The sequence below is a fragment of the Leptinotarsa decemlineata genome, unplaced genomic scaffold, assembly GCF_025532065.1.
Source record: "Leptinotarsa decemlineata unplaced genomic scaffold, Ldec_3_MD MMD2_tig00005002_RagTag_RagTag, whole genome shotgun sequence".
Lineage (NCBI taxonomy): Eukaryota > Metazoa > Arthropoda > Insecta > Coleoptera > Chrysomelidae > Leptinotarsa > Leptinotarsa decemlineata.
This window is the reverse complement of record NW_027412614.1, coordinates 326,010-352,845: the sequence shown is the minus strand read 5'-3', so window position 1 is coordinate 352,845 and position 26,836 is coordinate 326,010. Positions and strand designations below refer to the sequence as shown.

General features: G+C 41.8%; 1 protein-coding gene and 2 long non-coding RNA genes across 3 annotated transcripts in view; 2 read left to right on the top strand and 1 right to left on the bottom strand.

The window, feature by feature from the left end:
* The window catches only part of LOC141484213 (uncharacterized), a 189,861-nt gene that overhangs the window by 65,275 nt on the left and 97,750 nt on the right, over positions 1 to 26,836 (top strand). The gene's annotated exons all lie outside the window — the stretch shown is intronic.
* Positions 5,297 to 13,549, bottom strand: LOC141484190 (uncharacterized). The gene is made up of 2 exons (XM_074179281.1): positions 12,505 to 13,549; positions 5,297 to 12,416 (listed from the first exon to the last, which is right to left on the bottom strand). The coding sequence occupies exon 2, from the start codon at positions 8,351 to 8,353 to the stop codon at positions 5,297 to 5,299; it is 3,057 nt and encodes a 1,018-aa protein (XP_074035382.1). The 5' UTR covers positions 8,354 to 12,416; positions 12,505 to 13,549.
* On the top strand, positions 20,755 to 22,104 carry LOC141484165 (uncharacterized). Its single transcript, XR_012466514.1, has 3 exons — positions 20,755 to 21,055; positions 21,150 to 21,355; positions 21,460 to 22,104. It is a non-coding gene; the product is annotated as an uncharacterized lncRNA (long non-coding RNA).

The window sequence follows — 26,836 nt, the reverse complement described above, 5'->3', positions numbered from 1 at the left end:
ATCTCCTGCCGAAGATGTGTCCGCGCGCTTGACAAACCGATGGCAGGTTCGCCCTTTCGCAGTCGTCACCCACTCCTTGGCGCGCTGCAGGCTAGCCTTCACGGTCCTGTCGAGCCGCTTCACCTGCTCTTTTGTTCGCGGATCGCGCGTGTCTATCGCCACGTCCTGCTGCTTCCAAGGGGGTACTGGTGGATCTCTGGATGCCACTTTTCTCATCCCCTGGAGTTTCTTCAGTTTTTCGTCCCTCTTGGGCTCAGTTTGTGGTTCTTCCACTTGTGCCGCGTCTTGGTCGACCACCTCTTCCGGTGGCGGGTCTTCGTCGTCCTCTTCCTCGACGCGCACATCTTGTAGTCTCGGCAAGACTTTCTTGACGTAGCTCCTGATATCATCTAGGTGAACTAGTCTGTCTACGCCTCCTCTTTTGATTTCATAAGTATCTGGACCTGCTATCCGGATAATCTTATGTGGTCCCGTAAGGGTTGGTGTAAAGTTTCCTCCCACGAAGGTTCTGACGAGTACCTCATCTCCAACTTGGTACCGCCTGGGAGGTTCCTTCTCCTTATCTGGGAAAAGTTTCCGTTGGTAGACTTCTTGTCTACGTCTTACCCGTTCCAGTCTTTCAGCTCTAGCTGCCAGTTGTTCTGGTAAGGGTCCTCTTCGGTTGGGTATGCTCCAATCTCCTGGTCTAGGTGGAGTGTATCCCAAAAGTAAATTCGCCGGTGTCTCTCCTGTTGCCGCATTCTTGCGATTTCGCAAACAGTATAACATGGTGGGGATGTGACTCTCCCACTTCTCCTCCGGCTGTCCAATAAGCCTTCCTCGAAGGACTTTCTTCACCTCCTGTACTCTTCTTTCAACAGGGTTTGCCTGTTGATGGTATATAGGGGTGAACACTTGCTCGATATTTCGGGCGTTACAAAACCGTCGCATAGCGAAGCTATCAAAGGCTGGCCCATTATCAGTGATAAGGGTCTCTGGGCACCCCCATCGTGCCACTACCTCTTGGTCCAGAAACCGTGCGATGTCTACTGTTTCTGCCTTCGCTACCGCTTTGACTTCTATCCATTTCGAGAACAGGTCGGTGCAAATTATCATGTACTTATTCCCTTGAGGAGAGGTAGCATAGGGACCAAGCACGTCCACCGAGATAGACTGCCAAGGTCGTTCTACGACTCGTGGTCGTAACGGCGCATGGGTCTCATGTCGTCTCGCTTTCGTGATTTGGCACACCAAGCATCCTCTCACAAAAGCCCGAACGTAGTCCTCCTGTCCAGGCCACCAGTAGTGTTGGCGGATCGCTCTCAGCGTCTCATCCTGACCAGGGTGACCAGAGGTTGGGTGTTCATGGTAGTAGCTGACCATGTCCTCTCGTAAGTCTTTGGCGAGGTATAGTGCGTCTCGCTCTGCTAGTCTTCTGTAGAGGAGTCCATCCTCTACTCGGTACTGCTCCTTCAACTGCTTCTCAGCGTTAGTTGAAGGTTCTCTGGTATTCAGCGCTGTTCTTAATTCCACAAGTCGTTGAATATCCTCGTCTGTACGCTGCGTCCTGCAAGCTACTTCGTACGGGGTTTCAACGTTACACACTTCCTGTGCTGTGGGCAACTCTACCTTCATCGGTGGTAACCCCATTCTGTCTACATCAGCATCCAGATCCTCGTTGTGCTCGCCTCCTGGGTGTCGCGACAGGAAATCAGCCAGCTGATTCTCCTTCCCCGGGACGTGCACTACAGTGAACGAATACTCCTGTAGTAACAGGGCCCATCGAGTCAGTTTCGCCTTGGTGTCCTTAAACTTGTCCAACCACGTTAGAGCCTTGGAGTCAGTCTTTAAGACGAAAGGCCTATCCTCCAAGTAATGCCTGTAACGCTTAATAGCCCACACGATCGCTAAGCATTCTGCTTCGTTGACATGGTATTTCAACTCAGCTCCTTTCAGCTTCGCGCTGGCATGGCTAATCACTTTGCGGATTCCGTCGACCTCTTGGTATAGCACGGCCGCCATTCCAATTCCAGATGCATCCGTCTGCACGGTGAATGGTAATGACATATCTGGACGTGCTAACACCATTGGTTCCGACGCTGCTTCCTTAATTTTCACGAAGGCTTCTGCGGCTGCAGTCCACTGCATCTTGCCGTTCTTCAAGCTCTTCGTCTGCATTAGGTCCGTTAGAGCCCCTTCCAGCTCTGCAAGCCTAGGTATGAACTCTCTGAGCCATCCTACAACTCCAACGAATCCTCTCAGCTGCTTCAGATTTTTCGGCCTTGGGTATTCTCGTATTGATAATACATGTTTCTCCATTGGCCTGTTCTCATTTTCGGTGATGACATGTCCCAAATACTCCAGTTTCCTCTGGGCAAAGTGACACTTGGCTGGACTACACCATAGTCCATGTGCTCTGAACCTTTCCAATACCAATCGTAGATGGTACAGGTTCTCTTCTTCATTCGTTGAATAGATGATAACATCGTCCAAATAAACCTTGACGAATCTGTCTACGTATCCTACCAGGACTTCCGTCATCAGACGTTGGAAAGATCCTGGTGCGTTGCATAGTCCAAACGGCATCGAGTTGAACATATAACAGCCTCCCTCGGGAGTCGCGAACGCTGTATATGGCCTCGAACGTTCTTCCATTGGCACCTGCCAGTATCCTGATTTTAAGTCTAGGCTGGTGAAAACTTTCGCCTGTCCTAGCTCCTTAATCGTCTCGTGGATATTAGGCAACACCGATGCTTCTGGAATCGTCTGGCTGTTCAACTTTCTGTAATCTACGCAGAATCTTGCACTGCCATCCTTCTTAGTCACTATGACTACGGGGCTTTGGTATGGCGAGTTGCTCCTGCTGATCACTCCTGCTGCTAGCATTTTGTCTACCTCCTCCTGGATCAGTAGTTTCTTCTCATCGCTAACTTTGTAGGGACGTAGTCGGAAAGGTGTGTCATCCTTCAGTCGAATCTGGTGTTCTCCTGCTTTGGTAATTGGCTGCCTCGGTGATTCGTAGAACACATCTGCGAACTCCTCCAACAGTCTTCTGAATTCCTCTGCTGCTGTCTCCGGTAATTGCTCCAGAGACACTTCGGGAACTGGGTACTCTTCTGGCGGTAGGCCTCCGACCAGAAGATAGTCTGCCTCGGCTTCCGGCCAACATAAATCGTACGTCGCGAGAAGTCGACCATTGCCTCGTGCGCTGTCAGCCAAGAGCACCCTAGTAGTAGGTCTTCTACAAGGTCCTCGACAACATGTACTGTCACGTCGTAGGGTACGCCTTCGATGAGTACTACGACCTCAGCCGTGCCTGTACTCGACGAACCTACTCCGGCGCAGGCCAGTTGAAAGGATGTTCCTTGATCAGAAGCTACGCTATAAGTGTCTGCCAACGCAGATCGGCGTAAAAGATTCAGCGAACTTCCACTGTCCACCAGTGCTCTGAGCCGCTGATCTCCAATTCTGACGTCAATCCTGGGCAATTTCCGATGTGGGTCTCCGACTGCGTTGCTGCTACCTGTCAGGATCGGCTTCATCAGGAAACGACTCTCAGTTTCGGTGCGCGTTCGCCGCAAAGGTCCATTCTCCACAGGACCAACCAAGGGTACATCATCTTGGTTACAACTACCAGTCACACATCCAGCTTCTGTATCACTCCTAGATACACTGGATGTGCCTGTAACGCACTTCAACAATCGTCCCTTCGGCTCCTTAGGGCTTCGCTTGCCAATCGGAACATCAGTCCTGTTCCAGTCTCGATGTCCATTCCGCTTCGTAGTACTACTAACGAACGAGTTAGGTATCACTGAAAGCTTCTGGGTACCTGCCGTGTGCGTTCGCCGTGATCCACCGCCCAGTGGATCAGTCAACAGGAATTCTTCTAGGTCGGTCAATTGTCTGCTACTGCTGCTGCTACTGAAACTGGCTTCCGGAATCTTGGCGGAGGAGGGACCCCTCAGGGTTTGCTCGGCCTCACCTTTCACCTCGTTGGCTTCCACAGTATTGGCGAGGCAGAGACCCCTCGGGGTTTGCCTGACCACTGCTTCCACATTGCTGTCGGCGGCGGCTCTTCCGGAGAAGCAGGGACCTCTCGAGGTTTGCTTGACCACTGCCTGTGCCTTAAGGTTCGCTTTCCCCGTGTTGGCCTGGCAGGGACCCCGCAGGGTTTGCTCGTACCTGGGTTCGGCTTCAATCGTTGGCTGAGGGTTCCGATCACACACGGTTCCCTCAACATTCGTTGGCTGGGGTTCACCATCACACAGGATTCCCCCAACATCTGCTACCTGCTCACTGACCAGACCTGAATCCAATTGACTTTGACTACCAGTCACGCTATCAGCTGCTGCACCAATCCTCGGTACACTGAAAGCGCCTGTAACACACGTCAATTCCCGCTCTCTCAACTCTCGTTGACTTCGTGCTACTATAGCATTGGAATGCTTACAGGTCGGGAGCACAGTCGTGAAACTGCTCTTCCTTTCTGGAAGTACTCCCTTCCTGCTCTGAGGTATGTCTCCTCCACAAGTACTCAGCTTGCCCAAGACAACTCGTTGTCTACCTGAGAACATACCTCGCGACATCTTATTCGCCTCTCCGATACGACGAATAACTCTCTCCAGCCGTTGTTGTTGTCCATTCTTATTGTCTAACTTACGTGGTATCTTACCTACTGTAGAATCTGAATTGGTACTTACTCGGGCTTGGTTTTCTTCAGGCAACACTATGCCGCTTTGTTGTGGTCCGGATTCTTCATTTTCCACTTCTCGGTTCTTCTTTCTCTTCGCAGCGTGGATCTCGTCCACTCTTCGCTGCTTCTGCGTCGCTGTTCCGTCGTTGAGCCGTTGATTGACAGGCACAGGTTCCCTCAACCTGTCCTGACCTCTCTTGACCCCTACACGACCATTTGGTTCACCAGACTTGAGTCCCCTTGACCCAGTCTGGTTTCCCTTGACGGTGCCGCCAACTAACTCAACGGACCTAAGTCCCATTGAATTTTCCACTGTAGGGCCACCTGACCTGCCAGATTCAAGTTCCATCGACTTTTTCTGGTTTTGGCCACCTGATCCGCCAGAACTAAGTCCCATGGACTTATTCTGGGTTCCCTCGTTTGTACGTTTTACGCCCGCCGGCGATTTCAGCTTGAGCTCTCCCGCTCCCAGCTGCTGAACGACTTCTTTTCCACGTTTTACGCCCGCCGGCGGTTCAGGTACAAGCCTCCCCGACTTGTCCTGCTCTCCATCGGTGGGTGGGCCTCCCACCTTCGTTGGAGCACGCTCCCCTGAGCGTACTCTTCCTCCGACAGACAGTGTATTTACTGTCTGCCCTTCGTCGGTGGGCCGCCTTCGGGAGCCCTCTTGAAGCTCCCGCTGGCGTTTCCCGACGGCTGCTGCTTCTTTTCCTTGTCGTCGCTCTTCTTCTCGTTGCTGTGGTCGCGCGGTTTGGTCGCCTCGACCACGCGCGCCACGGTGTGTCCGTCTGGCTTCGCCTTCGATTGGTAACTCCTTCCGTTACTGTTCGTCGTCTGCATCTTTGCCTGTTTCGGCTTTGGACAATCATTAGAGTAATGAGGTCCTCCGCAGTTGTAGCACTTCGGAGTGTATGCTACTCTGCCTCTTGCTGGAGCCTCGTTTCTCTTCTGGTACCTGCCATCACTTGTGACAACTCCCCGAGCTGACTCTTGTCGTGATGGGTACCCTTGATTTTTTTCCTGGGGTCTAGCCTCACTCTTCTGGCTGTGGCTAGCCCCGATCGGCTCTTGCCTTTGGTGAAACTGCTTGGGCGGTTCCATTCTGCAACCCCCTTTGTCGCCATGTCCACCGTTGTCACGGCGAGGCCCTCTGTCCTCGCGGTGAAAGCTTTTAGGCTGGTCCTCTCTTTGACCTTCTTTGCCTTTATTCATTCCCTCGTTGCCACGACGAGGCCCTCTGTCCTCGTGGTGGGTACGTCGAATCGCTCCTTGGCTGGCGTTATTGGAACTGTTGCTGCCTCTTAGCAGTGACTCTACAGCCACCGCTTTCTGGGTCAGCTCCTCCACGCTGGTGAATGTGTGTAATTGCAGGTGCACTTTGACCTCTGCACACATTCTGTTCAGGCTCAGCTGGACTATCCTCTTCTCGGGCATCTCCGGGTATAGCCTCCTCGCTAACCCGAGCTTATGCAGGATGAAATTTGTAACTGGCTCTCCTTTTCGCTGGTCTACTCCGTAGAGGCTGCTCTCCAACGAACTGACAAGCAGCTCGTTGTCGAACCTCTCCTGGAGCCTATTTGTGAAGAACGCCCAATCCAGGGTCATATTCTTATATGGTCCATACCATGCGGCTGCTGCACCCTTCAGCCACTGTGCTGCGGTGTTAACCCATACTGAAGGGTGTAGGTCTTGAAGCTGCTCCTCAGCTTTCCTGCAAAATTCAGTTGGATCTTCGTGATCCAATCCACTGAATGTAGGAGGGGGAATTCTGATTTTCTTCCCATTCTGGGAATCACTTTCCGCCTCCCTCTGTGGCTCTTGCCTCTTTTCTAGGACCGTCACCAATCTGGTGAACAGCTCCTCCATCCTATCCTTAGGCTTCTCTGCCTCCATAGTTTCACTTTGAGCTTCCAGCTCTTCTACACTAGGCAGCACTAGTGTGTGTGCGCTGATTCGTGAGGGTTGTACCTCCTGTACACCCCCTTCAATCGTCTCGCACCTTCTCCCAGACGAGAATTCTGCCTGTTTCAAAAACTCGACGTTATGGACCTCTCGTCCATCATCAGCACTCGCCCAGTGCTGGTATTCAAAAACGGGCGCCAGATAGTTTTTGGCTAAGCCGGGATCACTAACAACCCGTTGACGCACCATTGTTGACTGTTCCTGGGTTCGGGTTGGTCTCCTGACCTCCCTTGGCACGTCCTCGTGCTCAAGCCCCTTACGTTGGGCGCCATGTCCTCTTTTAATAGTGCGGGTGCTTGCGGTGGCGTGCGCATGCGCTCCGACATCCGCTTCCGCGTATTCAGGACGCCGCAACGGCCACCTGGCCTCCCGGACCTGAGTCCCAGGGATTTCGGGACCCAGACTCTGTCCGAGTGCGACGTGAGGCTGGTCCTGTGCCTGGCGTAGCTCTACTCTTCTCGACACAGGTACATGGTCAAACTCTTGATGATGTGGCACACCTGTCCCGCCATGAGGGTCTCCCCAAGCTCCAAACTGCTTCGAGACACCCCCCTGACTTCCACCACCCCCCAGCTCCGCTGGGCCGTCAGACGTGCATTTCTCTGAGCAGAGCGACGCTCCTGCGCGTGGCTCTACCCATTCGCCTACCAAACCGCTAAGGGTTTGTCCCTGTAGGCGTCGCAACGCCTGGCGTTGAACGACCTCTTCGTTTGTTTGACCTCTTTCCTCTTCTACGTTTAACGCCCGCCGGCGACCCAGATTTGCATCCTCTAGACCAAATCTCCACTCTCTTTCTACGTTTAACGCCCGCCGGCGATCTGAAGATGTCTCCCTTGCTTCCGAAACACCCTGTGTTTCGGACAGCCTTTCTACGTTTAACGCCCGCCGGCGATCCAGATCTAAGTCTAATCGACCAGATCTAACTTCTCTTCTTCCTAGGTTCTGGACTTCTTGTCCGTTTCTCCTCGAGCAGTCACTCTTGTTCGTAGTCAACAATGGTGTTGTGTATTGGGTTTCATGCAACACAGGATGGCTGTACACCCTGTGTATCTCAACGCGTGGTGTTTCCAAGTAAGTTGGAAACACTTCCTGTCTTTGCCATCTCGGCATCTGCACAGGCACAGCTCTCATTCTAGGAGGTATTTGTGTCGTATCTCGACATTCTGATTGCGCCAATCTCGGCATATAATATTCTACATTCCTTTGTCTTTCTGTGCGGTACTCCAATTGAGGTGCACTTTGTGGCCTATCTTCAGCCTCTTCGTTCTCTTCGAACAAGTTGTGGATGTTTGTCGTCTTTGGGGTTTTAGAATCCCTAATTCGGTTTAACACAGATTGAAATGCCGGTGTATTAACGCGATTTGAGGACTGAGTCCTTTGTGACAATTCGGTTCTATCTAAACGACTCACAGACGTGCCGAAGGTGCCAAGGTTTTGTCGCTCTGCGACCACGGTAGAGGGACTTACGTCCTCTTGTTCAAAACTGAGACGTCTGGCGGAAGACAGCCTCAGACTAGCCATCTCCGCCGGAGTTCGTGGAATACTGTGTCCTCTGAACACAGATTCCTGGGGGATTTGCTGCATCTCTGTAGAAATCGCACTCAGGCGATTAAAAGTGTCTGAATTTTCGAAAATTTGGTCGAAGGGTGTGACCTCGCGCTGTTGCACCGTCGTAACGTTTGCGAGTTGCGCTCGCGCGTGTTGTGCCCTAGTCTGCATGTTCGGTTTGTGAAAAATTCCCTAATATGACTCTGGCTTGGAGATAGACAGAGGGGAGGATTCACTGAAAACTAAATATTCTAAGTTCACTCTTGTTCGCGAAAACTAAGTTCCCTAACAAGGCCTACAGAGTGAACTGAGCTAAATAATAAGGATCAAGGAGCCTAACTGTTGAACCGCACCCTAGGATGAGGGCCGTCCGCAGAAAGTTTGGAAAAGAGGTATCGTAGTCCTGGAGGGTCCCAACGGTAACGTTGAGTCGACAGCCCAGAGGCTAGTCTAATGATGGCTTGACTCCTCCGAATTTAAGCTCTAAACACCTCGATCGTTTAACACCGCTAGGTGATCGGGTGGACTGAGCCCGGACAACTTTAGTGGAGACCTACTCTTCCTTTGTAGGATTTTGGACTGCTTCCCCTGGCGTGGCGTAAGGAACCGTACTCTGGAACGAAAAAAAATTCCGGCCACCAATCCGACCAGATCTGAGTCCACTTGACTCTGGGAACGCAGCACCTCCAAGTCTGCTCACGTCAAGCCAACACGGCGTCGGAATACGGAGGGAAATCCTATAACAACTCCTAGAAAAATCCTCCTGTAATTCCCTATTCGCAAACTATCTCTATCGAGTCCTGAAAAGGACCAGAGAACGAATTCTTTTGAAGATCCTATCAAAATCCAAAAATCCTCCAAGAAAATCCTCTATGTCCAGAACTAAGTCCTATTGACTTTTTACTCCTATCCTTAAGTGTCTCTTAACAGTTCTGAAAAGAACCCGAGACTACGAATTCATTCGATGAACCCTAAAACGAAGAAAGTATTTCTCTATTTGGGTCTGAAAAGAGCCAGAGAAATTATACAAATTCTATTTGACTCAAAAACCACCTGAAATCGGAAAAATTGTATTAGTATTTACGAATTCCTGTTTAGTTCTAATAAGAACTAATAAAAACGTCGAATTCTCCCAGTTCTAAAAAGAACTAACAAATCGCAATGAATTCCTTTGAATTATTCCTCAGAATATCCAACAATCCAATAATGCAATCGCTTTCAAATGCTCGCCAAAGAATAGTGTATCAATCGCCAGTCAAATAATCGCAATAAGAAGTCTTTTCGAATCTCAATGTAACGTAATCTCGATCTGAAAAGTATCTGAACGAAGAATGCAAAACTCTGCATATTTATACATTCGCGGACGAACTCTAATCGCCCAATCACAGATCTCAAAAAATCACATCCATATCGATGCATGAGAAAGTCAACAATCACACCATTCCTTCCAGCCAATCAGAAACCGGCTAGCCGGTGGGGTGAGTATGCCCTGAGGCGAAGATCGTTGCAAACAAACAACCGCCTAACGGGATTTTAACGGAAATTAGCGATTATTCAACTTTTTCTCTGAAAAAATTCAACTTCATATTCGAAAAGTATTCAACAATTCGAAACGAAACTATTGATGAAATTTTTTCGATATCTCTATTCCTTCTATTACTTTTGGCTGTGAAATGCATTTGAAATTCTAAGTCCCGGATTTTAGGTCGAAGCTGACGAAGAAATTCCTTCGATACTTCAAACTCAAAATCCGACTAAAATCTAAATAAAATCTGAACCAGACACGCTACAGAAATCGTTCTGGTATCAAACGAAAGCTAATTAAAAGTTCTATCGATGTCTCTTAGAAGAAAACACGATTTCCCTATCTAGCTAAGTGAAAACGGCATTTCCATGAAACTGACCGGTTTCGCCTAATGTGAAATAAACGAATGCTATTAATCTTGCAAAAGATTTCCTAACACTCAGGAGATGAGATTTCAATGCTGAGTAACCATACTGAGCTGAAAATATCATAAAAACATAGGTTCATTTTTTTCCAATTTTCCTCAGAGTGAGCGGAGCTTGCACTGAGGCTCGGGAAACAAAGCAAACAGTTTTGTTTCACGACAACTTTGTCCTCCAAAACGGTTTGGGTTTGGAGGACGGGTGGGGTGCTCGTAGTCCAGCCGGGTGCGCTGGACGTCACCTTCCCATGCTCCATTCACCTCGGTATAGGCGGAGGCGTGCCTAGCTACACCGACCCCACCGGTTACCTCGGTCACCGTTTCACCACGTCGAGACGACCGGCAGGCCTCCCAGACCTGAGCCCCAGGGATTTCGGGACTCAGCTTCTGTCTGAGCTCGACGGGAGGCTGGTTCGTTGCGTCGACTAGCTCATTGTAGGCTTCTATCTGTGTGAGCAACCTCGCCCGCCATGAAGGCATCCCCAAGGCCCAGCTGCCTTCAGGATGCCCCCCGGCATTCCACCTCCCCCTAGCACTTCCGCTAGGGCCTCAGTTGCACCTTCACGAGAGATGTAAGGCGCTCCTGTGCGCCGAACATCTCCCTCCCAGGAACCGCTAAGGGTTCTGACCTGGGGGCGTCGCGACGCCTGGCGTCGGACGACCTGTCCTGCTGCTCCGTTTCCGCGTTTTACGCCCGCCGGCGACCCGTCGAAGACACATCCCGCGTCGGAGTACCCATCTCCCAGGTACTCGTCCCTGATGATATCCTCTTCGCTTCCGAAACACCCTGTGTTTTGGACAGCCTTTCTGCGTTTAACTCCCGCCGGCGATTCCTCTTCATTCCCGAAATACTCTGCATTTCCGGAAACATTTCTGCGTTTAACGCCCGCCGGCGACTCCTTGTCACCTCATAAACCACAAGAGGAGACTAAATCATCTGTCGGTAACAAATAAGACAGATGGGTATCCGCGGCTAAGCTAAACAGTGGAGACGGGAGTGGGTTAAACAACTTAGCAAATTTCAAATAGATCTTAATGGGCGCCAGGTAAATTTAATCCTCCAGATACCCTAAGTAACTCACAATATCAATAACTTACCAATTAATATTGGAAATAAAAGATAAAGATCCCCAATATGATTTATTCGGTAATCCTAACTTACATGGATTAACCAACAACGCTTCTAAGACAACAATGCAATATTCACACTACTACGCGATGTTCAGATGTCAATACACGAGCGCGGTGTATATAACCACGAATTCAATCAGCCATAAATTACGGTAGTAACGACGCTCAAAAAAACTACAATACGTCGAGTAATACCACAATACCACGAAAATTGAGTAGGTGAAATCGTAAATACTAGTATCGGATGGTATGACAAACTCGTTTGCGTCGCGTGAGCTCAGGCGTAGGCGCATCGGTGTCAATCAGCAATCGTGAAAGGAAGAAAATACCTCAATTTCCGTTTCACAAATGCATGACTATATCAATCAGGTATAAATAACAAACACTATATCAAACAGGTATCAATAAACATAAGGGCAACAATTATGCAAATATCTCAGTATATCACAAATTTTCAATTAAATCAATTATAACTTGCGTGCTCCTTTTGGGCCACCCGGTATATGTTGTTAGGCTACCCCGTAGTTCGACGGAGATGGATCACCCTGTAGCACCGGTGGATCACCCTGTAGTACGGCGGAGATGGATCACCCTGTAGCACCACCAAGATAGATCACCCTGTAGGGCACGACAAGCTGGACCAGTAATGGATCACCAAATAAGATCCAGAAAGATAAAAAACTTAAGAAGAAGAAAAAAAAAGGAAAACAGGAAGACAGGAAAACAGGAGAACAGGAAAAAAAGGAAAGAAGGAAAAAAACCCTACGGAAGAAAATTCTCAATCAGAATCAGATAGCAACAAGGTGAGATTCAACCCCCATTCAATAGGACTATTTGACTAATCAATACCCCTGGTATATTTTCATTAAGCAAAGAAGCAAGATAACAAGAGTATATTTTTGGGTGCCCTGTATAACCATATGATCCGTAAAAAATCAAGAAAATTGAATGAGTGTTGAAACCTCTCTTCAATACTAATATTCATTTGAGATATAACGATGGAATCAGAAATTACTAAACTCATCAAAAACACATTTAATGGTAAAATTCTTACCCTGGCCAAGGGGTTTTCTATACGTTTCTTCGTGTGCGGTGCTCTGCACGGAAGTCCTACTGGGACTTGATGAGTGACTGAGGGCCTTCTGTTTCTTATGAATCTAGAGACGAGAAACGAAGGTTGTAGAATTGAAGAGGTGATATCATAGCTAAGATCACATGAGAGATGCGACAGTGATTCAGACATACCTAATTTCGGAAATCCTTCCACCTGGCACGAGTTCGGTAACCACCACAAATCCTCAAAAGAGCTTAAGTTTCAGACTGCAAATATCCACACCAAAATGACCAATCAGTCTTCCACTATACAATCCTGACTTGTAGAAATAATCCCAGTGAAGGATGGCACAAATACAACCATATATATCCTACAATCAGTCTGATGGTACGCTTTGAACTCCGAACCAAGCTCAATCGAAGGCCAACTTCCGAATACTAAAAGACTGCCACATCTGACAGCTAACCAGTTGTTGCCACGGTGCGTCCAACCTACACTACAAGCACCAAGGGGGCGCTGTGCACAACATCATAAATCTAACAATTCCTCCACAGCCACTTGATACATCATCAACAAGTCCATGACCCATCAAAACTCCTTCTCAAAGCAATGCAACCCTTAAACAACCCTTGACAACTTGAGTACCCGATCAATCCCTCACCCGTGAACAACTGTAGAACTAGTTCGGTGTAAGTCGACGGAACGACACTACGAAAGTTCGGCAGATGTCAAACAACAGCTGTCTCTTAACCTTGTATATTATAATGTTTACAAAAGTATTCACTCCAACCTATTTTCAACTATTTACCAATCCTTATTTATGCGATGGAATAGAAACATATAAGGTAAGTCGTCACATCTTTCCCATTCAGTACGAATATTTGAACATTCATCTTATGCAGAATATTTACCGAAAATATCAAACAGTATTCAGAAACCAGAGCTAACTAATATTGTTTTTCAGGCGATATGGCTCTAATATGTCAGTAAACCTTCTGGAAGTGATGAATAACAATCTATGCAAGAAATATTCTCGGAAAGGTATAGGGAATAAGGCAGACAACGGCTGAAAAAATGATAGGTGAAGAAAACTGAGAAACGAACAATAACAACTATTTCAACCTAGCGAGGAATTTCGGATCTCCAACGTCGATTGGCAATAGGAGAATGCGTAAGTACTGGTCAAAGTAGTTAGTCAGGGAGCATACATTTATTCTTGTACATTTCAGGTATGGTTTTCTTTGGAACGGAAGATTCCCATTACTATGATGTTAAATGAATAAAATCTACTTGTAACTCAATTACATTGTTAATATCCTTTGAATAAAAATCTTAAAAGGTAAGGTAGTGTTTTGAAAGGTCACATAAGAGCAGTTTGATCTAGTACTAAATTGAAACGTAACATCCTCTTCATCCCCGAAATACCCCGTATTTCGGAAAACGTTTCTGCGTTTTACGCCCGCCGGCGATTCCTCTCTGAAGATTCCCCCGTTGCCCTCGAAACGTTCCTCGTCTCGAGTGTGTCGGCTGCTCCTGCATGAACTCGTAGCTGAAGTCGACAATGGCCTTGTAAATTCGAAATTCATCAGTGGTACAGGATGGCTGTACACCCTGTACATGTTCACTTCAGCTCTTGTTGTCTGAAATTATTGTGATTCTCAGACAGAATTGTCCTTTCTAGAGGGATTCTATCCTCCATCTTTTTCATCGCCACCGATCTTGGTATAGCGGGATTTCTTGCTGCTTTCATCATTGCGCGGAGCCCTAACTGGGGCGCGCTTTGTGTCTGCGAAGTTTTTCCCTTATTGGGACGCTTCTCGGAAAACATCTCCTGATGTTCCCTAGCAAAAGTTTCGTTGTCCATCCTCCTCGTGTTTGGGGTATTTAATGCCCTAAACCGATTTAAAACAATTTGACTGCACGATAATTTATCGCGATTTGAGGACTGAGTCCTTTGAGACATTTCGTTTTCTCTAACTAATCGACTTGCAATGGAGCCGAAAGTGCCACGGTTTTGTCGCTCTGCGACCACGGAAGAGGTACTAGTGTCCTCATTGACAGATGTGTTTCGGATAGCATGAGACATCCTCAGACTAGATGTCTCAGCTGGAGTTCTTGGAATACTGCGTCCCGCGAACACAGATTCCATGGGGATTTCTCGTTGCTCTGTAGAAGTCGCACAAGGGCGACTAAAATTGTCTGAATTAGGAATATCTTGGTCGAAGGGGTTGACCACGCGATTTTGCACTGTCGTATCCCTTGCAAGTTGCGCTCGCGCTTGTTGTGCCCTAGTCTGCATTTCGTGTTTCAAAAATCCCTACAAAGACTCTGACTTGGAGATAGGCAGAGGGGAGGATTCACAGAAAGCTAAGACTTTAAGTTCACTCTTGGTTTGCGAAACTAATTTTCTAACCAAGACCTACAGAGTGAACTGAGCTAATAAGTAAGGATCACGAAGCCTAACTGGTGAACCGCACCCTAGGATGAGGGCCGTCCGCAGGAAATGTGGAAAAAAGGTTTCGAAGTCCTGGAAGGTCCCAACGGTAACGTTGAGTCGACAGCCCAGATGCTAATCTCTAAACACCTCGATCGTTTAACACCGCTAGGTGATCGGGTGGAATGAGACCGGGCAACTTTAGTGGAGACCTACTCTTCCTTCGTAGGATTTTGGACAGCTTCCCCTGGCGTGCCGTAAGGAACCGCAACTCTGAAACGAAAAAAAATTCCGCCAGCAATCCGCCCTGACCTGAGTCCACTTGACTCCGGGAAGCCGCTACTCCTAGTCTGCTCCAGCCAAGTCCAACACTGCGACTGTACACGAAGGAAACCTCTGAAACAACTTCTAGAAAAATCCTCCTGCAAATCCCTATCCGAAAATTATCTCTATTGAGTCCTAAGAAGGACTAGAGATCGAATTCTTTTGAAGTCTCTATCAAATCGGTAAAATCCTTCAAGAAAATCCTCGACGTCCAATTGACTTTCCTGGTACTCCCGAACTAAGTCCAATTGACTTTCTGGTCCAATACTCAAGTGTCTCTATTCAGTTCTGAAAAGAACCATAGACTGCGAATTCATTTATTTGAAAACCTCCTGAAAACCGGAAAAGTATTTCTCTATTTGGATCTGAAAAGATCCAGAGAAATTATACGAATTCTATTTGATCCTGTCACCTGAAAATCGGAAAAAATATTATCGAATTCCCTTAGTTCTAAAAAGAACTAGAAAAACCAACGAATTCTCTTAGTTCCAAAAAGAACTACAAAATCTCGATGAATCCTTTGAAATATCCACGAAGAATATCCAACAATCCAATCGTAGTAATCGCTTTCAAATGCTAGCCAAGGAATATCTCAATCGCCAGTAAAATCTCGTAAAGTAGAAGTCTTTCCAAATATCGATATTACGTATTCTCAATCTGAAAAGTATCTGAACGAAGAATGTAAAACTCTGCATATTTATATGTTTGTGGACGAGCTCCAATCGGCCAATCATATCTCTCAAAAAATCACATCCACTTTGATCGACTAAAAAATCAATAATCACGCCATGCCCACCAGCCAATCAAAAGCCGCGCCGGTGACCTGATTTTGCCCGGGGGCGAAACCGTTGCGAACAAACAACTGCCTAACGGAAAGTTTAACGGAAATTTGCGATTTTCCAACTTTTTCCCCGAAAAATTTCAACTTCATATTCGAATAGTATTCAACAATCCGAAACGAAATTACTGATGAAATTTTTTCGATATCTCTATTCCTTATGGCTGTAAACTGCATTTGAAAGTACAAAGTGCGAGATTTGGTCGAAGCTATCGAGACTTGATTCCTCCGATACTTCTAATTCCAAATCCGACAAAAATCTAAATAAAATCTGAACCAGTCACGCTACAGAAATCGTTCTGGTATCAAACGAAAGCTAATTGAAAGTTCTATCGATGTCTCTTAGAAGAAAACATGATTTCCCTATCTAGCTGAGTGAAAACGGCATTTTCCTGAAACTGACCGTTTTCGCCTAATATAAAATAAACGAATGCCATTCATCTTGCAAAAGATTTCCTGACACTCAGGAGATGATATTTCAATGCTAAGTAACCGTACTGAGCTGAAAATATCATAAAAACATAATTTCCATTTTTCCAAGTTTTCCTCAGAGTGTGCGGAGCTTGCACTGAGGCTCGGGAAACAAAGCAAATAGTTTTGTTTCACGACAACTTAGAATTATTTTTCTACTGATTTCATTCGCGTTTAAACAGTTTAATATTGGTTTTATTTTTCCGATTTTTGTTGTAATGTCTTAAAGTAATTATTCTTTTACTAATAAGACAGTTTTTCTATCTTTTCATATTTCGATTCCTTGGGTATTGACGACATGCGGGTGCATTTGTTGCTGAAATGCTTGTTGTTCAGTGTGTGAATAATGAGAATTAGTAGATGTGGAAGGTCTGCTGCCAAACTGCTGGTGCATTTGTTGCTGGACTGGAAGGTGGGCTAATCTTTCACGATTAATAAGATCCTGAATTTGTCCTTGCAAAATAATAACACTTCTCAGAGGAAGTTCTCGTAGTTGTCCTGAAATATGTTTTGCAAAGGCATCATATTGATCATCGGGTTTATTCTCACTTTTGTTGACTATTTCTTTCAGGGACTCTATTGCTTTATCAACGCCAGAACCAGATGTAAGATTTCTAAAACTCTTATTGCGTTTTGGAGGTTGGGATGTGATTGATGGTTCACTACGTTTCAAAGACTGAGGTGTAGATGGTGTTGGTGACTTTGGTGGGATGGTTTCTTCGGCGTCAGTTCCGGCAGTTTCGTGGTCCTGGAATAGAAAAATGTGCTTGTGAATGAATATATAGAAAAACCAGAAATTCCAGTTCTATTATATGTGGAATCATCCTTAAAATTATAAGAATGTAATTTCTGGACACCCTGTACATTTAAATGTTTTTATTGAAAACTGTACTGAAATAATGGTAGTGATTTTGTATTGTTTTTTACAGGTACCTTCAACAGAAAAAGAATGGAAAGTTATTGAGTCAGGGTTTTCTACACAGTGAATGATGATGCAGTATGGTTTGATGCAAAATGTGGTTGGACATCAAAGTGAATGGCAAAACTATATTATTGAAGTTTTATTGATAAAAACATTCAAAAATACCGAAAGAGTTGAAATTTGCTCGTTTTTCTTTCTAAACGGGAATAGAGAACCGATGCTTTTATATAAGTTTTTAGTCAGGGTCAAAGGGATTCCACATATGTATAAGTATTGTAAAACAATAAGAAATCTGTACAGGATTTAAACAGCATGCAGCGCCCTCTCTCTCCACAGGTAGAGTTCTTGGACAGGTCTTTGATGTTTATCAAAATTTATTGTGCCAAATGAAATTTCAAAATGCTAAATAAATATAATGTAAAATTTGAAAAAAAAACAGCATTGATATTAATCATCTTATCGCTACCTAGAATCTGCGAAACTTAACTTAATCTAAAATGAGTACAGATTACCACTCTATGGTAATGTTTGTTCTATGATTTCTTACCTTTATCATAGAATGACAGTTTTCTGTTTGTGAATAAACAGTGAATGACTGGAAAGTGACAAATATTGATTTATCGACAAAAACAATTTTCACAATGTTATGATTTGTAAATTAATGTTCGAAATGGTGAAATAATGTTTATTGAGTTTGTGATCACTGAATGATGAAAAAGTCTCTCCTGCCTCCTTATATCAGCAACATGTTTTGGAATGTTATATAGGTTTTATTTTACCTTAATATGATCTAGAAGCTGTGACTGGTCTAGTTGGAATTTCTAAAACTGGATATCCTGGTAAGTTTCAATTAGCTGCTTGTTCTCACTGGAAAAATTGACATTTATTTAAATTAATCTTAAGTCCTGCTTCGTCTAATAATTGTAAAATTTTATTTAAGTGTTCTTTATGTGTTATTTTATCTTTTGAATATATTAGTATATCATCTATGTAATGTAGTGCAAAGTCTTCATATTTATCCAATATTTTATGTAAAGCTCTTTCTAATGCTGGGCAAGCAGATTGTAGACCATACGGAACAACACAAAATCTATAAACTACACCTTCTATGCAAAAACCTGTATAGTTTCTTGAATTTTCATGTAAAGGAATTAACCAAAAACTGTGTTTTAAATAAATTTTTGTAAAACATGTGGTATTAGTTATTTTTCCAAATATTGTTTCAATATTTAGTGGAGATTCATATTGAGGAATTGTAATTTTATTTAATTCTCTTGCATCGAGACATAATCTTAATTCTCCATTTTTTTTACAACTACTACTATTGGATTGATATAATTACTGGTACTTCTTTCAATTATCCCATTATTCAACATTTCACTTGCTGTCGATATTTATATGGAATTGGATAGTTTTTTGATTTGAATTTATCCACATTGTTAACCTCAATACTATGTATGTACTCTCTTGCAACTCTCGATTCATTCATTATTGATTTATTATATTTTCTTAATAATTCTTCTACATATTCTTCATATTCAATATCACATATATATTTCATATTATTATCCTCAATATCACATTCATCACTTTCATGCATCCTTCCCATATATAGTATTTTCTTGTTAAACTCATCCTGATCTTTATTCACAAATTCTATCCATTTCCCATCTAATTCAATATTTAATTTCTCATAATCAATTTTAGCTTTTAATTTTTCAAGTTGATCTGTACCAATAATTATGTCAAATTCCATCTGTTTGACAATTAATAGTTGTAAGTTTATGTTCTCATTCTGAATATCCACTTTTATATCAATGGATTGATTTGTTTCTGTTAATTCCTTCCCATTTACTCCCACTAATGTGGTTTTTGGCATTCTTAAAATTTTATTTTGTAATTCTATATTTTCTAGTAAATTTTCTTTAATCAAAGATGCTTCTGAACCTGTATCTATTAGTATATCAATTTCTTTATTCCCAATTTTCCCTTTTAAAATTATTAGTCCTGATATTTGTTCCTCATTAAAATTTTCCAGTTTTATGAATTCTATAGGGTGTTCGTAGTTGTGTGTTGCTTGCTCATTCCTTGGTCTTATGCTAAATTTTGTTCGTTTGGATTAAAATTTGGTCTTTCTTGGCTCTGCTCATTATTGCTTGCTCTTTCCCCACTGTTAGACCTTCTTTGATAATTTACCCTTCTTTCTCTTTCATTTCCCGGTAAAGAATTTCTTCTAAAGTGTCCTCTTTCATTTTGATTATAATGTCTATCTCTATTATTATTTCCTTGATTATTGTAGTTTCTATTGTTATTAGCCCATCTATTTTCCCTATTATTATTATTATTGTATTCATAATTTCTATTATTATTATTTCTTTGAGGGTAGTTATTATAATTTCTGTTATTAAAGTTTGCATTATTATTTATTGGTCTATTATTTTGTTGTGGGAATCTTCTTTGAGAATTATTATTATTATATCTGTTATTATTAGTTCTATTATTAAAATTTTGGTTATTATTGTTCTGATTATTATATCGATTTGTATTGTTATTCCTATATGCAATCATGGATTGTGACATTTGAGCTTCAGTGGAAACAAACTGATTGAGGAAAGATTGTTTGTTGTTAATATATGTGTGTAACCATTATACTGAAAACAAACGATAAGAAATTTCTACCTAAGGTAAGGTATCTAATCTGTACTTCAAATGAACAACTTATGAGCTAATTAGGTTTTGTCAAAATTCCAATGAACAGTACTTATATCATAACAATATATATATATATATATATATATATATATATATATATATATATATATATATATATATATATATATATATTCGATAAAATAGATTAACAGGGTCTCTCAGTCAAAAAATCAGAAATCAAACTCTACTTTACCTAGCCAAGCTTTCGCTTCTAATGGGAAGCTTCTATAATTTAATGAGTTGTGAATATTTTCACCATTGAATAACATCACAAATCATACTTACAGTAAAAATGAGCGAAAAACAATAAATTGAACATATAAATTAACGAGAAAGTTATACATCTATTGGATTTTTTGTGGGTTTGACAAATGTCATACCTTCACATAAATATCATTTTCCAATGGGTATGATGATTTCATAATTTTTGACTCATGTTTTTGATGTAGTTTCAGTGAGTTACTGTATATACTTTAGAGTCAAAAATTATGAAATCATCATACTCATTGGAAAATGACATTTATGTGAAGGTATGACATTTGTCAAACCCAGAAAAAATCCTATACATGTATAACTTTCTCGTCAATTTATATGTTCAATTTATTGTTTTTCGCTCATTTTCACTGTAAGTATGATTTGTAATGTTATTCAATAGAGAGTTATCGCCACTCCTCTGAAAAATACGGTAACGTTATTTTGACATCCAATACGGTATTACGGTATGATGAAAAAAAGAGAGTTATTGCAATATGCGATAACTTTGGGAATACGTAAAAATGATGACTGACTTATGGCATATGTCATGTCACAATCATAACATAACCCCCATTAGTTTATTTTAACCTGGACGTTTTAACTTCATGCAATAAAACCAAAGTTAATATCAAATTTTGGTAGATCATGGAAGGTTTGATTTGAACGAATTAGTTCCTGCTGAAGTAAAAAATAACTTCCGTTTCGACAAAGACAATATAATTCGTTTAGCAAGAGCTCTTGGCCTACCTAATGAAATAGTTACCCAACAAAGGCATCGTATTTCTGGTGAGTAAAAAAACTATCTTATTTATTTGAATAAACTTATGCTCTTATATTTCATTAGAGTTGGTGATATTTCCAATGATCTTGTTAATTTCAGGGCTACATGGACTTTGTATTTTGTTGCGAAGATTAGCATATCCTAATCGGTTATGTGATTTGGAGCCATTGTTTGGATAATCTGCACAATCATTATCGCAGATTGCAAATAAAGTAGCAGAAATAATATACCATAATCATGGCCATTCAATTGAAAATTTACAGAATTTACCGTGGTTGAATCTAGACAAGTTAAGGTACTCACATGTAAGTTTTCTAGAAAATTCTTGGCATTTGTAAAATTCTTGCAAAGCTTATTAATTCTGAATGTTGCTTAAAATAGCATTTTTAACAAATATCTCTCATTTTAGGTAGTATTTGCCAAAGATGCTTCCTTAAATAACTGCTGGGGATTTATTGATGGCACAACACGAGTCATTTGCAGACTTACAGAAGAACAAGAAAATTATTATTCTGGACACAAACGGTATCATTGTGTAAAATATCAATCTTTGTTGAGTCCTGATGGATTGATATTGAGCCTGAAAGGTGCATATCCAGGTCGAAGACATGATGCAGGTATTTTTCGTATCTCCCATTTGTACGATGGATTGGACATAGTTGCAAGATTTCCAAATGAAGAAAATTTTGTTTTATATAGTGATCTAGCATATGGTATAAGAGATCTATTGATATGTCCTTACGGAAACCAGCACTTAACTCCACAATAACAGGAGTTTAATAGAAGCATGAGTGCAGTTAGACAAGCTGTAGAATGGGGTTTTCAGAAAGTTACTGCAGAATTTGCTTTCTTAGATTCCAAGAAAAATCAGAAACTTCTTGTTCAAGACATAGAACAACTTTTATAAAGTGGCTGTACTGTTAACAAATTGCCATACTTCCCTATATGGCAGTCAGACGAGTCAATATTTTAATGTGGTACCTCCAAATTTGGAAGAATACTTGGGAGATTAACAGCGTAACTACCAGACTAGTGTATATGTAAAATATAAACAGTGAACACTAAATGTTGGGCATCTTTATTTACAATAACCTACTTTAAAAAGGATTATTTAAGCTAACTTAAAAATAAAAACCTGTACAACTGAAATCTATATTTAAATAAACCTACACTACACTAACTTAAAGGTATTACTCAATGTTACAAACTGCTGCAATAGTTGCGTTTGCACTTCAATCATTTCAATTAATTGTTTTCTTTCCTCTTTGTCTTGTAGAAACTTTTCTTGTTTTATTTTCCTGTTTTCTGCTTTTTCCAATTTTTCTGCTTCAAACTTCTCTCTTTCAGTATGTGTTTTTTTCTTCTAAATCTAATTGCCTTTCTTTTAACGCCAGTTCCTTCTTTCTAACGGCAATTTCCCAATACTGTTTTTTTTTTCAATAATCCAACGCGTTTTTTTCATGGGTGGATTACATTTTCCACCCTAAAAGAGAGCTTCTGACTGAGAACCGCATGGTTCTGGGTTGGAACCCCAGTCAAGGTAAGAATTTTTTCCAGTTATTAAATTAATTTAGAGAGCCACAGAGGGTTTTCTGCCCGACCATTCACTGTTGGGTTCTAATTAACAGTGCTGTTCCTAAAGTGCTACATGGAAACAGTAACAAAGTCTACCCAAAACACGAGGCAAATTGCCATAGATGCCGCAGCCATTGACATAAAAAAAAGTAATGAATACCAAGTAATTACAATTCAAATATACAAACAACATTAAATACATTAATGAAGCACACAAAATGATGAAATTCATAAAACCGTTTTCAACTAGCCCCAATTGTACTAAGTATTTACACAAAATAATTATTTGAATATTACTTACTCAAAATCTTCCGTTTCACGTTTGGGGTATGTGTGGTCACTGAATCACGTTCTTCAATCAGACATTGTTAATCCACATCTGCTGTAATTTCTTCAGCATTTGATATGAATGAAAATATATTTTAAATTTGACAAAATGTAATGTAACAAAATATATTTTCACCATGCAACTCCCGTTTTAGATAAAAAAAGTAAAAATATACCTACCATAATCATGATCTGAATTAACTATTTTATTTTCTTTATTAATAATGTGGGACTTCATTGCTAAATATCTGGCTTCTTTTCCTTTTTTTGCCAATATGGCCAATAATTGTTTTTCCTTTTTTTTTCTTCGACGTAACCATTTCATTTTTGGCAATATCGCTTATTTCCTGTAGAAGTTGATCCAATTCCGAATAAACTTCTTCCATCCCAGATCTAAAAATACAATTTTTATTAGGTAATAACAGTAATGAAGTAATTGCATGATACTTACTTGGATCTGTTAATTTTATCCTTTTTTACATATTGTAATATGAGCATATTCAAGTGTTCCTTTAGTGCTCGTATTGTAAAATTTTTTGTGGTTAAGATATTAACATCATTTTGGATTGTTTCCCATCTTACAGCATCCTCATAGGGATTCTGACTTAATACTTCTCCAGCTAATATATCATTTTCATATGTAAATCTTAACCGACTTTTGTTTTGTGCCATCTTATTACACTCAGTATAAAATATCCGGAATACCAGAGAGAAAGTCACTGTATACAGTTTATTCTTGAAATTTTCTATTTCTTTTTCTTTCCGATTCGGTACAAATGACATGCGAAAATATCCGAAGAGTCACGATCATAATACGGTAACCTTACGGTATTCTTTCAAAATACCGTAATATGGTATTTGCCTTCAACGCTATTTCTAAAATACAGCAACCTGCGCAAGCGTAGATGTCAAAATAACGTTACCGTATTTTTCAGAGGAGTGGCGATAACTCTCTAATGGCGAAAATATTCACAACTCATTAAATTATAGGCCCTAAAGAAGCTTCCCGTTAGAAGCGAAAGCTTGGCTAAAGAAAACAGAGTTTGATTTCTGATTTTTTGACTGAGACACTCTGTTAATCTATTTTACCGTACATTTCTCTAGCCGCGTAGAGGAGCCAATGTCAAAAAATGTGCCGGAGTTAAAGCCTCTGGAGTAGTTGGATCCGCTGATAACTGGCACAAAGTCCGTGAATTTAAAAGTGCTTCAATTTCCGTCAACAATGTTGAAAATTATTCGTAGGTTAGTAATTGGTCTCCGATGACCCGGTATATGTGATTTTTGACGGCCTTGACATTACTTTCCCATAAACCTCCTTGTTCAGGTGCGAAAGGGCTATTGAAATGCCACTCAATTCCGTGAACACCGAGTTCCGTTTCAAACGTACTAATATATTCTGGAGAATTAACAAAGTTATTCCCTGTAAAAAATGATCGGTGGACAAAGAGCTAACCAGCTCCAAATGTATTGCCTTGACAGACATACAAATGAACAGACTCACATAACCCTTATATATTAAAGCATTTTTCCGCTTACTGAAAGAAATTTTAACCGGCCCAAAATAGTCCACCCCAGTGGACAAGAAGCCAAAGCTTTCACTTTGGCTTCTTGTACCCGTACTGACGGTAAACTAGCCATCAATGCAGTGGCGTGCCCAGGATTTTGCCTTGGGGGGGATCAGGCAGAAAGCCAGGGCCTTTCCGTGGGGTCTGGGGAATATCCCGCAGTTAGGTGGGGGATACGTGTTCAATATTGCTGATTCAGGCTATCTAAAAGTACTGGCCGTAACTTCACAAAAGTCAGTTTACTCCAACACTTTTTAATTGTGAGTAACGGAAATACCTTTAATATACTGTTTTTACTGTTTGTTGTTTATCATGAAAACGTTTTTAGAATAATAGGGCAAAATAAAACAAATTTTTTATTTTTTAGGGACAATAAACAAATATGTTTTGTACTTTCAACTTCAGAATAAACACCAGTACATTGGTATATGAAGTAAAAAATCGTATCTTACAGCTTAAAGTTTAGCTTTCTTGGTTTTTAAGAGAGTTCGTTTAACAATTTCTCACAACTTACACTAACGTCCTTGTGAATATACAGCAAAGCTAGACCATTTAGTCTTGCTTCTTTGCTAGAGTTTCTCAGATAGTCCTTTAAGTAGCGGAGTGTAGAAAAAGACCGTTCTGCAGTGCACGAAGTGACCGGCAATGTTGCTAGAATCTGTAAGAGCTTGAAGACAGCCGGAAATGTATACCTATTACACGACTGCAATGCTTCATCAAGATATCTTTTTTTGTAGATGCTTGGTCGGCTTTGACTGTTTATGGGTCTCTTCTCGAAGTTGGTTGACTGCAACTAATCTCTGGTCCATATTTTAATTTCGGCATACAGTTCAGCTGGTCCTTGGATGTACGACAATAAATCACTTTGGTACATCTTGAAAAGTATTTCACATGACACCTGAGTAGTTTTATTTTCCATTTTTGAGTTTGTCAAAACATCAAAAGATGTTAGAACATCCTTGTGGGAGATAAAGCGCTCAGTAAGCTGGCTGATAAAGTGGTCAACAAAGGGAATAAACAGGGACCTGCGATAGTAAGATTCAGGACCATCATTTTCTACATTTTCTCTGCACGTCTGCCGTGATGTTGTACGAGGGATGTCTATAGAGATACCCTCTCTCTTGCATATATCTTGAGCATCTTTAAAAATTACAGAAAATTCTTCATCAGCCTTTTCCCTTACTTCCTTCAGTACATTTACTGTTGATTTTGCATAGTTTAAAGCACTTGTAAGATCAATTTCTTCCGTCTCCAAATACTTTGTTAATGGAAGACTGAAAGTAAATATCTTCTTAATTACAAACAGTGATAAAATAAAGTCAGCCTTAGTCAAGGCGCAATGCAGTATATTGGCGTTTGAACTACTTTCTCGATCATCCCATGTTGATATGTCTTCTAAGCTCCTCAGTATTGCTTCATAATTTTCAGCAGAAACCATTATTGCTTCGTGCCGCTGGATGCATCGGGTAGGACTACATTGCATCAGTTTATTGGAGTTTTTCTCCAAGAATTTCTCCAAAACTGCTTGCCTTTTTGGAGTATGTAGAAAATCATAAGTTTTACTTACTGTACCCATACAGTAGGTAGTAGGAATATACGATCGAACGGTGGGTAACCCATAAAATTTTCCCAAACGGAAACCAACCTTATAATTTCGCTATAAAGTTCAAAATCGATTACAGAAATTTGACATATTTGTATAGCTTAACGTGCTGGCGACTATACATCGTACCAAAGCCAAAAATTTATAAACACGATTTGAATAGTACGGTTGGCAATGCTCGTACGAGCGAGTTAAAAAATTCGAATACGAGACTCGAGTAGTCAGTTGGACTCGCATAAATAGAATCGAGTTAGCGAGTACGAATCGATGCTTCCTAACTCGAGTACCGGAATCGAGTCCAGCGTACTCGAATTAAAATAAATTTGTATTCGAGTAGGAGAGTTCTAAAGCAGGAATCGAGTCTGACTCGAGTAAACCGTACTCGGCACATCGCTAACTTTTTCCCTACATTTTTCCAGCTATCAAATTCAAACAATCGAAATGCAAGAAATTTTTGCAACTCTTGCCAAAATCACCATGAATTAAGCTCTCATTTGAAAAAATATATTTTGTTATTTCAAGATAAGGTAATCAGAAACTGTTTTTTTCATTTCTATACCCGCGTAAGCCTCAAAGCACGTATCTAGTTGGTTACTGAGCAATGAAATTACTATAAAGAACTAGTTTGGCATACTAATTTACTGAGCTTCCTCTTCCTCTTGAAAGTGTCGAGGTGTGAAAATAGCGGTTTGGTGTTGTGAAAAAACTTCAGTAAT

Coding starts and splice junctions, on each gene's coding strand:
- LOC141484190 (XM_074179281.1), bottom strand. CDS start 8,353: ATGCAGACTAGGGCACAACACGCGCGAGCGCAACTCGCAAACGTTACG.